At 39.6% G+C, this 15869-nt stretch overlaps 1 protein-coding gene across 1 annotated transcript in view; it reads right to left on the reverse strand.

Moving 5' to 3' along the window:
* The window catches only part of LOC102230890 (treacle protein), a 30963-nt gene extending 15406 nt beyond the window's left edge, over window positions 1-15557 (reverse strand). Inside the window, exons 1-3 of the mRNA XM_023334237.1 lie at window positions 15250-15557; window positions 2064-2690; window positions 1896-1986 (exon numbers count right to left, since the gene is read on the reverse strand). Of these exons, the coding sequence (XP_023190005.1) occupies window positions 1896-1986; window positions 2064-2622 (650 nt within the window). The 5' untranslated portion in view covers window positions 2623-2690; window positions 15250-15557. The remainder of the gene's footprint in view (window positions 1-1895; window positions 1987-2063; window positions 2691-15249) is intronic.
* Window positions 15558-15869: the final 312 nt, after the last annotated feature.

Consider the following 15869-nt stretch of genomic DNA (forward strand, 5'->3'; position numbering starts at 1 on the left):
TGTTTTGTTGAGGAGAACATAATGAGCATTTTTAAAAGACAGCAATGGCTTGAAGGAAAATGGGAATCAAGTGACCCTGTGCTGGGAAGACGGCAGGATTTAATCAAGTTTCAACACAGAACATTACATTCTGTGGAAAACCGACGCTTTAATGTAATAGAAATTACATCTACAAGACAACAAAAAAAAAAACAAATTAAGGAAAACATGCAGCAAACAAAACTATTAAATTTTACAGCCACTTCTAAAAACAACTTCCTGTGTAAAATGGATAAAAAAACCCAACAGAATTCAAAAAGAAGTCCAAGAGTATTGGCCCACTATGAGGGGTTTTATGATCCAAGTCAACAGCTCTCTGCCCCGGGGAGGTAGGTCTGGTTCTGCCAGGGGGGTTATTAGGGACAAAGCATTGGTTCTTCGGTTTCGCATGCTGTGTTAAGGCTCTCTGTCTCAGGTCATTCCTGCTGATGTGACTCATGTAGCTGAAGAGAATCCGATTCATTAAGACTCCAGCAGATGTCCATCACAGGTCTTTTTTTCCATCGCATAAAGACGAAGCATTCATAAAGTCTAGACAATAAAAATGTCCAAGGAAGACCTAAAAAACCTGTTCTTCAGACAAACTCACAAAGTGTTAATGAAGCGTTCTTATGGGTTGAACGTACTACTCGATTCTTTTGCTTCTTTCACGTCAACAAGTCGCAATCACGCAACAAAACTGATTTACTCAAGAAAATGAAAATCTAGGCGAGTTTGTTGTCAGTGTTATAAAAACATAGAGACAACAGGTCAAAAGCTTGGCGCTGATCAGGTTGGATGGATGAAAAAGAGCCAGACACCAGGCCATGTCTTGTTTCGACAGCCTTTGTCACAGTTTGCAGTGCCACCTTGGTAAATTACTTTATATTTTTATACAATTCAAATCTGGGCACAGATTAAGAAACGTTCTGGGGATCTGACAATCTTTCCCTACTTGCTGTCCAGAGCCACCGGCTACACCTTGAGGGAGAGCCGCCTTGAGCAGCAGGTGGGTGAATCAAAGGTGATCCGTTTACGATAAGTTTAGTTTATAAAGTTAAAATGTCTGCAATTGTGGTCAATTTAACTCCTATAGATGCAGCAGCTGTCCAAGATTATAATATACCCATCAGTAACCACCAGAGTTTGAGGAAAAACAGTCGGACTCTAGTTTGTGCAACTTTTCAGACCACAGCAGCAGAAGTTCAGCGCTCTGCTCCTTTGCATACAGGGTCTCAGCAATTGGGTAAAATTTAAAGCTTCACAGTCCACGCCTCCGGGAAGAAATTGTTTCTCAATTGCTAACGTTTGGCTATTTAATGGGCCAGATCGATGCTGTAAAGTTTATCAGAAACAGTCTGCGCTGTAAAGAACCGTCTTTCTGCAAAGAGAGAAATATTGAGCCAAACTAGATGGATGTTAAAGTTGATTCAATATTTGGAAGCGTGGCAAACACGGACTCGACAGCTTCTTCACTTCCTCCTCTGCCATGAGTAAAACAACAGACACACTATGATTCTAAAACAACGCAGAGAATCGACGTCGTTTGCTAACTGTTCGTGCTGAAATTCAATGGGAGAAAGCCCATTCACTGAGCTGGAAGTGAGATTAGAATCATGCAGAGTTTTACAGGAAGACAACGGCCAGGCTATCTGCAGCTGGAAAGTCCAGAAAAATGTTTTGTCCCTTTTTTACTCTGTATAAAAAACTTCTGTCCGGCTGAAGAGGGGAAATAAAGCCTCTAAGTTGCTGTGAAGCGATTTCTCCTGCGTTTCTAAGATGTTACATTCACTAGTCGATTCAACTTTTATCATGTTGACCTCGACTTTAAACGATATGAAGTCATCCATCTGCCTACTGGAAAATATGACCCATACCTTGTTCTTGATGAGGCTGGAGCAACAGGTTTCGTTGTGGTTGATGCGTTTGTTTTTGGAGCAGCTGAAGCAACCGGTCTATTAGTAGCAGCTACACACACAAAAAAAAGCCAATGAAGCAATGATCATATCACAAACCTTTGATTTTATTTTATTGAGAACACTTGCCTGTGGTTTTTGGTCTGGCTCCATTAGCAGCCTCAGCTGCTGGTTTCCTACTAATGCCATTGGGTGGCACTCTCAGTTTGGTACCATTGGTTACTGTTGCATCAGCAGTCTTCACGGGTCCAACTGGCTTCCTGTCAAGAGCTCTCGATTGGTTTTTAGCTGTGGATGAAACTGCTGGCACACCTACTGGTCTTTTAGGCACAGCTCCTGCAGCAGAGGGTTTTGATGCTGCAACTCCTCCTGCTGCTGCTGCTGCTTTCCTCCCTGCAAAGGAAGATTTAATATCCCTCTCTGTGCGGTGTGAAGCAGTTCCCGGCCGTGAGGTGGACCCAGCAGCGCCAGCACAGGATGTTGGTTGGATTTTACTTCCAGCTGCTTTTGGTTTGACTTTGGGATCCACTCCTAAGGGCTTCCCATTGGCCTTTTGAGTCTCTGCAGGTGCTGCTGCTTCCGGTTGAATTTGGGCTTCCTCGTTTATGTTTTCCTGAGATGAGCGCTCCGCTACAGCAGCAGCTTCACCGAGCTCTGGGGTCTCCATAGTAGCTCCATCCGGCTTCATCCCCTTCGCAGGTTGGTATGTTCAGTGTGGAGCGTCACACCGGCCAGTTCCTGTAACAATTTAGTGCCCTGAAGAGAGAGGAAAGGAAATAATCTTTAAGTTATCCAAAATACAATAATACTCCATAATGTACTGCTCTGAACTTGGAAGGAATTCATGCAACAAACAGCCTAAAAAAAATCTCAAGGAAAGACCAAATATGGTCAAGAGTTCTCAGAGTGTGGGAGAGAAAGAAAGCAAAGCAGGAAGTGAGCCGAACAAGTTGGCAGCAAATAACTGAAACAGCTTGCCCACTGTGACACTCCAACATGTAATCGTAAGACGATAATGAACAAAAACTCCTAATAAACATACATTCCTAACCCTAAAACATCTGGAGGCATCTGGAAACTAAAAGAGGAAAAAAAACTGGATTGTGTGCTGAAAGCAAAGAGCCAGAACTTCAGTGCATTAATCGTCCACAATGCAGAAAATAAATACCAAGTATTTTTGGTCTATTTTGTGGTACAGGTATCTTGAAATAAGTCAAAACTAACTTACAAGTAACTTTTCAACACAACATAAGAGTTTAAGTATATAATTGCTTAGTATTGATGGTAACATACAAGTTCCTGTGGCAGATTTAAATTCTAAAAAGATATTTCCTCATAAGTGAAGTCCGCCAGTGGAAGTCGGACTTTTAAAATCAATATTAAGGGATTATTTACTTACAAGCTCCCACATCTTGTTAAAAAGTTACCTCTAAGTTGGTACATTTGAAAGAAGAGAAAACTAAAATATTTTCACATGAAACCAGACCAAAAATACTTAGTAAGATTTTGTTTCTGCAGTGCAACTTACATTTCAATTTGTTTAAATGTAAATAGACATCTTCCTACCGTTTCTTTAACTGATTGTTCAGAAAAACAGGGATAAAACTAGAACTGGAAGAAAAATGCACTTAGAGAAAGCTGCAGTGAAGAATTTATGTGAGCATAATCACAAAATACATTTCATAAGAGCTTATTCAAGTAAAGCCTAGTCAGTGCTATGTTATGTTTGTGTAATTTCTTGTGTCTTGAATTTGTTCTTTAATTTAAAAAAAAAAGCCTGGTTAAGCTGAGAAAGGTTGAGTCAATCATTTAACACACATTATGTAACTTTATTCTCTTGATTTTTCCTCATCAGTCTAAGCTTTAGCATCTTAGCTACTAAAAAAAAAAAAAGTCAGACGTAGAAATTGAACACAGATTCATCCAATGACGATACGAGGGCGTTACAGCAGCAGAAACAAGCTGAAGCTGCCCAGTGTCTTTGACAAGAAGCGCAGAAACCCTGTAAAGTTAATTTTGACCTTGGAAAAATCATTTTTGTTTCCTCAACAAATTAGTCAACCATTTGTACTCTGAAGCAACTGTGGCTACATGCCAACCTTTAAATTTACAGATAGAAAGAAACATAGAGGAAAAAGGAAAAGAAACCATGATAAAGAACTAAATAAATTTAATGTTGGCGGTCCTCCAGCTGACAAGGAAAATAACTTCTGATGCTTCTTGTATAATCTAACATTATATAAAACAACTGTAATCCAGGTTTCAAGGAAATGCTGTGGCTCTTTATCAATCTTCTTCTCAAACGTTCAGAGAAACTGGTTTTAGTCGATGCAACAATTCTCTAAATGCCAACAAGCATTTATTTTCTTGCCAGGTAGTTTCATTTACAGCCACCCAAAAGAAGTGCCCTTTAAGAAGGTATTAAACTTGCTTCATTAAACCTAGTTTAATGAACTAAATGTACATTTTTACTGGTGTAATTAGAAAATGATCATCCATCCAGCCATTTTCTTACACCCTTGTCCCTTACAGGGGTCGGGAGGTGCTGGTGCCTATCTCCAGCTAACGTTCTGGGCGAGAGGCGGGGTTCACCCTGGGCAGGTCGCCAGTCTGTCGCAGGGCAACACAGAGACAGACAGGACACACAACCATGCACACACACTCAGACCTAGGGAGAATTTAGAGAGACCAATTTACCTCACAGTCATGTTTTTGGGCTGTGACTGTGTACTCGGAGAGAACCCACACATGCAAACTCCATGCAGAAAGACCCCGGGCCGGGAATCGAACCCAGGACCTTCTTGCTGCAAGGCAGCAATGCTACCTACTGCGCCACTGTGCAGCCCACTGATCATATAATCATAATTATCAGAAACAAAGAGATGCAAACATTTGTCTGTGTTTCGGTTTGTGATAATGTTAATGAAATAAACGGATTTTCAGTAATATTCTAAATATTCTAATTTACTGAACAGGTCTGTACCTATTTTGCACTTTTGGGAAAAAAAACAACAAACAAACAAACAAAAAAACTTTAAAAAGCTACAGATTCACGGTTCCATTTTGGGCATTTCAGAAGCCGGCAGTCCAGTGTAAAACAGGACTCTTTGTTCCCAGACCAACCTGGACCAACTCGTTAGGACGGCTCAGTTCAAACCTGAGCAGTTCTACAGAAACTCTCTGCAGCAATCCTTGTTCTGCTGGAGCAGCAAATGTCTGGAGTGGTTGTGATATAAGATCATCCTGTAGAGACTCTGGGCCAACTCACATTCCTCATGCAATCACCACAAGAAAAACCCAACCAGCTGACAATATGGTGCAACAAAGGGGCAGAAATTCATCAAATGTCCCTTCACACTAATAAACTGATTGCTTAATTACATAAGGGAAAAACAATCAACTTTTATCTCATCAGATTACACCTTGGTAACACCCTTTTAATTTAGGCCTTAGGGCAGCAACTAAATTATTTTACTAATCAATTATTTGGATTAAGAATCACACATTGTGCAGATTATTCTTTTAAGTGCTTGAGCTTATTTTATACAGTGTTAGAAATGCATAAGAAAATGCAGAATAAAAGTTAACAGAATTTAAACCTGGTGACAAAATTGGCCACTTGAGTTAAATGCAAACTGTATACATTTTGCATTTAATACAAACTGTACATTTGTATACAAATGTACAGTTTTTGTTTAATAACTGCTCTCTTTTTTTCAGAAAACTGTCTTGTTTGAGTCTCCAGTTACAGATTAATTCATCACTAACTTAATGGACAATTATTTCAATAGCATCAATCATTTCAGCCCCATTAGGCATCAAAAACAAACTGAATAAGTACGGGAGTCGAAACAAAAGCATTTCCCCTACCTTTTACTCAAACATCTAAATGCAAATCCAATTGACATCTTTATCAAAAATCTATTTAAAAACAGTCAAAAACTAGAAAAAACAGCCTGTTTATATTGAATAAATATAAAATTGACCAAATCCGTTACATTCCATCTTTAACAGATTTATTGTCTTCAAATCTTACAGCCGTCTGCAGTTTAGTTTCATCTGCCCTTCCTCTGCATGTTAAGGTGCTGGATTGTGTGCGCTTGATAAAATGGGTCAGTTTTAATGCTGCGTTTATCATAGGCAGAGATTACGCTGTGTTGCAGCCACAGGAGGAGTTAGGAAAGCACCAAGCAGACGGAAAGGAGGAGGAGGAGGAAGAAGAGGGGTTTGTTGGTTTGTAGGTGAACCAAGAATCACAAGCTAGCATTTCAAACAGACTGAGGTCACGTCTGACTTGATATTCTGGGGAGCTGAAGCTTAAAGATGATCTTCTATGCTTCCTTGAACAGGTTAGGATGGATCACAAAACATGTCAACAATTTTCTTAAATAATGATATTTTAGTCTGCTCATTTCTGACCATTTTAAGCTCCTTCCAGAATGAGGTGTTTCAGGGCCTCTTGTCACTTTAAATCCAAATAAGCTGCTGCTGGCCACGCTTTCTCAACTCGACATTAATACTCCGTGAAAACGGCTGCAAACAGATGTGCAAAATTACAACCATACATCTTTGAAAAGCAAAAGTGGAGCTTCCTGCACAAAACAACAAGAATGCAGCAAGCGGTTTCTGGATGACAAGTCCACAACAAAACGTGTGTCTTTTCCAGCAGCCATTGTACACAGCGATAAAACCAACTGAGCAAACATGCTGGAGCTCCTCTTTGGTTGCTAGGTAATGGACAGTAGGTTTCTAAAACGGCTCAACATAAACTTATTGCCAAAAAAAAAACAGCCTGGTGGTTTTTTTTAAGCATTGGGCCATCTTTAAAAGCATTAGAGACCCAAATGGAAAAAATATTCTAAAAAACCAAATTTTGCATAATAGATCCCCTTTGAGATTATTTAAGTCCAACTAAGAGGCAAGTACTGCTTCAGTTTTCAAATGTTTTTGGCATTTACTTTTGCTACGGTTAGGAAATCTGGAATAAACTCAAAAATCGAGTTATTTTCCAAAAGTGATGTCCGGTCTACATACCAGCCCAGCTGGGTGTTGTGCTGAAAAGCCCGTATTGCATGACAGCTTAATGGCCAGTAAAAGTTTCCCAAACTGAAACAACTTGGACTCAGACACAGTCATGACTGGCACGCATTTGCCATCCAAAAATCAACTGGTTCCAATTAGTGACAGATGCTTTTATTTGAGGATTGAAGCCATTGCAGCGACTGAAGGAAGTCAACGAGCTCAGCATCGGCAGCAGTAAACACACGTCTGACCCACCTACATTCCAGCTCTCATGAGGAATCCTAAGGCAGAGACATCTGGCTCATGCATGTGTGCAGCAAATTATATCTCAGAGAGGTCAGACGGACCTACACATACGAGTGAGTGATAAGTTAATGGATGAGAAGCAGCATGTCGAGGAGTGACTGGACAATCAATGGCTGCCATGAAGACGTGGAATCCACTTCCTTCATGCTCCTAATTCCACCACCACACATGACTGATCTTTACATTACAGAACCACACATTCCCTCTTTACAAGCTCAGAAAGTTAAAAAAAAAAACAGCACTTCCTGCTGCTGTAAATTCAACCCAACTGTAAATCCCAGTGAAAGTGTTTCAAATGGTCAAAGAGTTGACGGGAACCAGGTGGCATAAATTTATGCTTCGGAAGGGAGGGTGGGGGGGACCAAAAGGGAAAGGAAGGGGTTTTCCCCACTTCCTGTGGAGAAAATTCAGCAACACAGGATGCAAAAGAACTGCTTTCTTGTGTCCTTTTTAGATTCTCACAGGCAACTTTTATTGAAGACTTTTAAAGTAAACTGATGCTGGCTCAAGTAACTTCAGTCGGCTCCTACAAATGAGAAGCTGTGTGTAGATTCCTGTTGCTCAGACTGACCATACAAGGAAGTGGCATTTCTGTTGTCAGTATGAGGACTTCTCTCTCTCTCTCACACACACACACACACACAACACACACACACACACACACCGATGGATGGATGGAGGAGAGCAAAGGATAAGAAACTTAATTCAAGTTCGGACAAATAAGTCATCACACAGACCTGGCACAATAAATTCAGCTGGGTGATAAATTGTCCCAATATTTATTGCGATAAATAGGCCTGTTACGATAGCAAATTTTGCTCAGCAATTAATTGTCTCAAAAATTATTGCGATTAATGATAATATTGTTTGAAAACCTTTTTACACTGATTTAATGGAAATGACATAATAATCCATGCGATTTCTTGCCAAAGGTAGATACACTTTATTTTCAAAAGAACACTAAACACTGGAACTGATAAACAAAATAAACAAAACAACCAAAAACGAAAATAAAATATATTCTCAGTCTCCATTAACAAAAAATGCACTTGGAAAAAAAAAACTAAACAACATAAAGTAAAAGTGGAAATAAATACTGCATTCAACCAAAAGAGTGCAGATTATGAAGTCTGTATACTATGTTGCCCTTCAGTAATAATTAGATTTAAATAGAGAAGATGGGCACATCGACTACCTGATGCAATAATTCACACTACATGATTTTTTGCTCCTACTTTTCCCCTTATGACAATCTTAATAAGTTGGTCTTTCTAAGAGTGTGTGGTGTGTTACAGTAGATCGTCGTTGCCGCTCCAAATCAGGTTTTTTCCCCCGACTAGGATCTTAACGCAGCCTGTTGAATGTGACAGGTAGCCAATCAGAAAGCGCGGATTCTCCTCCGTGTTTTCTGAGGGAAAATTGAGGGGAATCCCAAACAGCTGACACAGCGCAACACGAAGTCCATTGGAGATGATACTGGAAACAACATTAATGTTTATTCAACATGCAAAGAATATAGAAATGACAAGAGGAGGAGTTGGAGCGAAATTGCTACCGCAGTTGATAAACCCGGTAACTTTTCAGCTGTTCTTCGTTAACGTGACATAAATAGGTTATAATGATTTTCATTCAGTCAGGACTTTACGCTGACACTAGCCACATGCATTGCAGGTAGATTGTAGTAAAGCATTGATTAATGCCTGGTTTTAAAATGAGTTAACTGGACTTGTAGCCATTATTTTGTGCCCATTGTTGGACACCACAGGGCAGGAACGAATCCGATCGAACCGTTATACCAAGGATTTCTGTCGGCTAATGTTTGGTCTGTCAGGTTTTGAAAATGGGCGACAATCGGCCGACAGCTCGTGTCGTGTGCGCTGGGCTTTACACTGAGGAAATGAGGAAGGGAGGGTCAGTGGAGAGCACCGGAGCAGAGCCCTTTTTTCATTCGGTGTCATTAACAGAAAGAGAAAAAGACCGGAAGAGACGATAATGCCGATAATTAAAATGACCTCGATAGTTTTAATTTATCGTACAATTAATCGATTTATCGTTTATCGCGACAGGCCTAGCGATAAATAATAACATTGTTGTTGCAAGACTAATTTCAAGTATTATATTAATAATGGCATAATAATGCAAGTTCTCACTCTCTTATCCAATAAACATTACTTTTGTAAAGAACACTTACCGCTGGAAGACATTTTAACTGTCTAAAATAAAAAACAAAATGAGTTTTGTCACTAAACAAAATTTCCCACAAAAAAAATTAATCGGTTTGATCGAATTAATACATTTTAATTTTTGATATGGCAGATAATTTCACATATGAAGTATTTTTTTCTTAAATATTAAGCAATTATTGACTTAAAACAAGATCCTATTTCTTACAGAAAGGATTCTCAGTGTTTTCCAATATATTGACACCTGAAATGTAACCAAAAATACTTGTAAGATTGTGTTTTTATATTATATTTTTACATTTTTGTGAAGTACATAAAGCAATGAGGGGAGAAAAAAAAAAATCTTATCTGGTATAAAAAAAAATCTCATTTTATTTTCAATCCATATCCTCCAGTGTGCTGATTATAAGATTCAACTATAAACAGCCTTACTGTAGCATGATATCTAAAAAGTGGATTGGAGAATAAAATACCAAACTGCTCTGGTCACTACAATCTGTAAAGTTCTGCCTTTGTCTCATCTGTGCCACAGTAAGGTGAGCAAACTGTTAGAGACGCTTTACTTAATCAAATCTACACAAGACGGCGTGTTAAGTGAATGTTAGCGTCTCGTTAAAGCCGCTCTAAAGCAGGTGGCTGAGTGAAGCTATGAGTTGAACAGACGAAGCCAGCAAGTCTTAAAGGGAGTGGCTGTCAAAACGCCAGGTAACCCCAGCTACTGGCAGAGCGGCGGCCCCAAAACGCTACAGAGAACTGGGTTACAATCTGTCCTAAACCCGGCAAACAAACACCCAACGTTGGCAACATCACAGGCTAACCACAGCAAAGTTAAACACTGAACACAAATAATTGTATTTTTAATAATCTCAGAATAAGTCCATCTATTCTCATCGTTAGTATGTAAATATTTGATATGGATGAAGTCACCAGAGAATGGTAGACCAGCAGCTCTATTGTCTGGCTTTGCATCAAAGATCCAGCCTCGGGCCGGTGCTGGGAGGTGTGGGGGTGGGTGACGACTGGATTAACTGGTGCAAAAAAGAGAGGAGGAGCAGCTGGCACAAAAAATAAAGAAAAAAAATCCTGGGACAGCAAACATGTTTTAGTAAAACTGGGTCCAAGACCGATTGCTCTCCTGTGAATTGGCCGCTTCGCGATAAACAAGCCGACAGTTCGTCAATAAAACACTGGATATCCTCTGGGCCGGATCCGTTACCGTCCCAGTGAGCGGGCAGGGTGAGCCGAGGCCAGATGGGCAGCGGCTGCATTTGCTGCCACACCTCAAAACGTTACGCTTTTAAAAAACTGCACAAGAAGCAGCAAAATTTATTCATAACGATGAGCTTCCAGAGAACTGAAAGTAAACAGACCGGCTTTTAGAGGGCCAAATTACCCGTTAAATAATTACAGAGCACTGGTCCCAGTTTCAGTCTCAGACTGGGTTCCTGAAACTGCAGCGTTAGCAGCTACCACTTTATCCTAATAGGTAGGAAAGTACCAGTCTGTAAACCAGTGATGAGAGATGCAGCAGGGCATCATTATTTCATCCCACAACTTAAAAAACAACAACAAAAAAACTTTCAGAGTTAATGATTTTATTCTTAAATGCTCTCTAAAAAGATACAGAGAGCCAGGAGAGAGTTTGCTTTCAGTTTGCAGAGGAACAAGCAGAGCAAACATCCAAACCCATGCAAATCCTTTCTGGTGTGCAAGAAGAAGAGTGATTCAGAAGTAAAAAGAGGAATGAAGGTTGAGAAAATGATTGATCGACCATCAAAATAATCTAATTTAATAATTGTCTAACCTTTTAACTGGAGTATTCATACTCTAAAAGTTACCATTTGCTAAAAGAACACCACACCCAAGACAGCAATAAAACCAAAACTGTACAAACAAGGTGCACATTTTGCTTTCAAGGTGAAAAATCTGCTTTGTCTATAAATATCTTCCACCCAGATCTCTTCAAACGGCAGCTTTAGCTTCACCTGGTCCAAATTCTGTGAAAAACAATTTTAAAAACCTCCTAATAAGCACCTCTTGGTATAGAATTATTATAAAGAAAACCAATTAGTAGACAGTATTTTTTTAGCTGTGGATACAGCAAATGATCAGGAGTATACGAAAATAATTGTGTCTTAATTTATTCCAGGAAATAAAAACATTTTCTCATTTTAATTTGCTTACTTGTATCTTTTGTTTCTAACTCATGTAAAAGAAATCTTAGGCGGTTACATGAAAAGTCTGCAGAATGTGACGACTTTTTTAACCGATTACCAAAATAATCCAAATCAAGGGCTCCAACAAATTGAGATTTTTATTTCCAGCATCTAACATGCAAAACATGATTCTTTCTCCAATCCAGTTTACATTTTTTTAACAGCATTCTCATGTTGAAAATGGACTGAAATGAAAGTTACCAGCAAGTTTCAGCGTTTCTCACCGAGAGAAACATTATGCTGGTCTTGCAAAGTAAAGTATAACATATCAAAAGCAAGAGGCAGTTAAGAAGAATTCCCCTTCCTGGTGTTTTCATGGAGGTAGATTAGAATCAGGTACATTGTGTGTTCGATAATACAAAGTACTCCAGTATGCAAACAATGAGGACATCAGTGTTAAATGTACCTCAACTAACCAGAGATCTGGTACTTTCATGGTAAACTCCTGCAGTTTACCTAGAAGTATGCAACACTTCAAATGCAGGAGGGAAAAATACTAATGGGTAAAAGTAGGAAACTTGAGCTTTGTATAAATGTAGCGGCAGCTTTTACACTCAATGTTACAACATTTAGCCAATCCCAACTTGATAAACTCCAAACCAGAAAGAAACTCAAAAATCTAATCTGTCCAAGCTCAATCAAACACTACCAAGGCATTGCACCAACACTGCTACAAGGTTTCCCCCAGAAAACTTGCTGAGTCCGGTGGTTGGGCGCTCAGGCAGTCAGTCATCCAGCGGTCCGCCATGTTTTTGAGTGAAAAAAATTTTCAAAGGTGACAGGAAATTTCAAAATATCACTTGGTAATTATGTGTTATTAAAGGTTTGGAAGATTAATATCTGAACACCAACTACAAAGTCTTAAAAAATGCAAACTTTAAAAAAATAAAACTTAAATGAATAAGCAATGCTTAGCCTGGTGTGGGCACAAGTAAAGCCTGGTGGCCCGTCAGGCTTATAATAACCTGGGGGAAACCCTGTCTTGGGTGCTGAAGCCACTACTGAGGGAGAAAGCCCAAAGTTAGCTCCTTTATGTGTCGTTTAAAAGGAAACCCGTCTTTTCTACATGTTTGCTGTTCATTCAGGCTGGAAGAGGCTTTCAGGAGATAAGAGGACGGCTGAAACGAGTAAAATAAATTTGCTGTTTTATCATTTTAGCTTTCAAGCCCTTTGTCTACACAGGATGGATTTGTAAATGTTACCAACCTTTGAAATTCAAGTCAAGGAAGATTTGTATTCTATAGGGAATGTCCATTACTGCATTAAATACATTGTCAACTAATTTAGTAACTGAATAATACTTTAATGGCGTAATGGTGTATACAGACACAAAAAATTAAATTTGTTGAAAGAAAGCAGAGTAGCAATTAAGCCAAAGGTTGTACAAATATATACATTTTGCATTTATGGCTATAAAAAAAAAAAAAAAAGCATCCACTACAGGAATGCCATGTTATTGCATTTTACGCAACAAATTTTTTTTGCTAAAAATCTGCAGAAGGTGCCAATTATTTAATCCAACTGATTAATCGATTGCTAAAGACCGGTAGAACCCCTAAAATGAACACGAACCTTCAATCAGAGACACATAACTTACATTTATTCCTTAATTTCAAAAAGTACTACATTAGAAAAAGTCAGAGCAAAACGACTGAGTTATCACCATTTACTTTTCATTTTCCTAATGTAAACTAAATCAGTGAGAACCATAAAGTTCAGCAGATTTTCTGAATAAAAGAAAAATGTTTCCTTAGCTCCTCTGCGGTGCTGTGACATCAGGAAAAGGAAAGAGGGAAACGGAAACAGAGGTGTTGAAAGGAAAAGTTGCGATGAAGTAAAACATACAGCTGAACACGCCAAACAAAAAACAGAGCCTGCTCATCGTTAAATATTAAAACTAAAATCCGTTATAGAAAGTTAGAATTTAAACATTACTTTAAAACGTCAATACAAGTTATTTATTCAGGCTTAAAGAGAGTTTAACACCCGAGTGAGGTTGCCTCATCCACGTTCCAATTAAAATTTGTGCAGCCATCATTTTAAAAGATATTAATAAATATTTCCAGGGGTCAAAGGTCAAAGAAAACTAACTGTCAATCAACTGTGCTACAAAGAGTTAAAATTTTAGCTTCACAAAGCAGCACAATTAATTCGTATCAATTTAGTTTGAGTTTGTTAGTGTAGGTTGATCTTTGACTTTTTCTAAATCTTAAAATTTACAACAGCACAAACCAAATTTAGTATTATTTTGTAAATGTGGGTTATTGGTTGAATTTTGAAAACAATCTCTTTTAAAATTATAGCAGCACGAACAAAGATTTTTGCTGAACAAATGTTTGACACCAATTTCACATCCAGAAATACAAACCTGTCTTTTATGGACCCAAAAGTTTTAGATTAATATATTATCACCTTCCTAAAATAATGACCCAAGTCTTTTTTTTTTTTTTGCCAAAAGTGATTTATGGGGGAAAAAAAATGAACCGATTTTGACAAAAACAGAAAAAGAGACTCGGGTCTTTATTTTAGGAAAGTGGTGATAAATTAATTTGAAATTATGCTTCTAAAGTGAATCTTTGGAAATTCATCAAGCAATCAGAATAACCACAAAGAGGATGCAATTCACACCCTGGGGGAGGCGAGTAAAGTTTTAGGTGAAGAGAGAAGACATCCCACGCCCAGCTGAGGGTTTCTCCTGTCAAACACTCTAAAGCCGGAGGAGAAGTGCAGCTCGTCACATCTAAACCCTGCCAACCACACCCAGCCATGTCCACAACACTCTGATTATGTAATGCAGGCTGCGAGCCAAACCAGCATCTCTCCATCACTGAGATTTGTACTCCCGATAGACTGCCCATTTCACTCTGCCCTGAACAGTCAACAATGATGCAAATATGAAAAACAGATTTAATCTTAGCAGGGAGTTATGAGGAAAGGTACACTTTTCCCAAAAAGATTTACCATTAAAAACACTCAATACATGGCGTTTAATCCCTAATTACAAAATAGATACAAATATTTTAAAAGCAGGTCGTTGAGGGACGCATACTGCACTAATGGGACCCCAAAAGGGGCCTCAGTGTGGCCCCAGGAGGCCGATTGTTTATGATTTTTTTAAAGGGGGGGGCTCAAGTGGAGCTTTAATAACGCCATTTGTTTCTGAAAACAAAAAATACCAAACCTCCCCTCCCTGGTTTAGCAGAATAAAAAGAGGACGGTCCAGCCTTGACAGAACAATAGCAATAATGCGCAAAGGGAGCCTGCAGGGTGAAGCACATGAGATTAGTCAATAAACTGAAAGCAAAGCAACCTCAGACGACTCTTTTACCGCCGGAGACAGACACCAATGTCCTTTTTGGGGAGGAAAAGCTACTCCAACCACGGCCCAGCCGAACCCAAGCCGTCTGGCTACAAGCCGGCTACTCCAATAACGCAAACAAACGTAACACAAAAACAAAAACAGCCTCTTCAAACCCAACATGCACTTTATTTTAGCAGAGAAAACAACGACGACAAGGTGCCGAGACGTGACTTAAATTAAATCACCCTGAACAGAAACGACAAAAGCGTCACTAAAGGAGATTTTACCTTCTGGACCGAGCGACGTTGCTCTTCAGCACCACTTGAAGATGAGAGCAGCTCCTCCGGACCGGAACCAGCCCTGAAGCAAATAATGTCGACACAAACCGGCACCAAATTAACAATGGAGCCGCGCGCCCTGATGCGAGCGTCCCGCCGCGTGCCCTTCCCTCCACGTTTCAACGGCGACAGGCGGTTCTGCTTCTTGAAGGATGGACCCGGGTGAGGAGGGGCGAGGAAGAGGAGGAGGAGGAGGAGGACGGAGGCAGTGACAAAGCGTCCAGCTGCAGAACAACGAAGAAGCGTGGTCTGCACAGATTAAGAAAACACACACACACACACACACACAGAGATATGGACTTAAAATCATGTAAAAGGTCCAATCAAAGCCGCCAAACGGTGGTGGTTATGCAAAACAAAGGTGACGTCAAAATGAGACTCGAGCTCCATGTCAGGAAGCTCCGCCCAGTCAGAGGGGGGCCTCCATGCACTGCCTGGATGCTAAAGGATATTAGTGGTTCACTGAAACAGAGGCGGATTATTTCATAACAAGGCCCCGGGTGGGCGGCAGAGTACCCAAAGTTATACTCAAGAAGAGTAGAAATATTTCAACATATTTTTACTCAAGT

Source organism: Xiphophorus maculatus, chromosome 5 (genome assembly GCF_002775205.1).
Source record: "Xiphophorus maculatus strain JP 163 A chromosome 5, X_maculatus-5.0-male, whole genome shotgun sequence".
Classification (NCBI taxonomy): domain Eukaryota; kingdom Metazoa; phylum Chordata; class Actinopteri; order Cyprinodontiformes; family Poeciliidae; genus Xiphophorus; species Xiphophorus maculatus.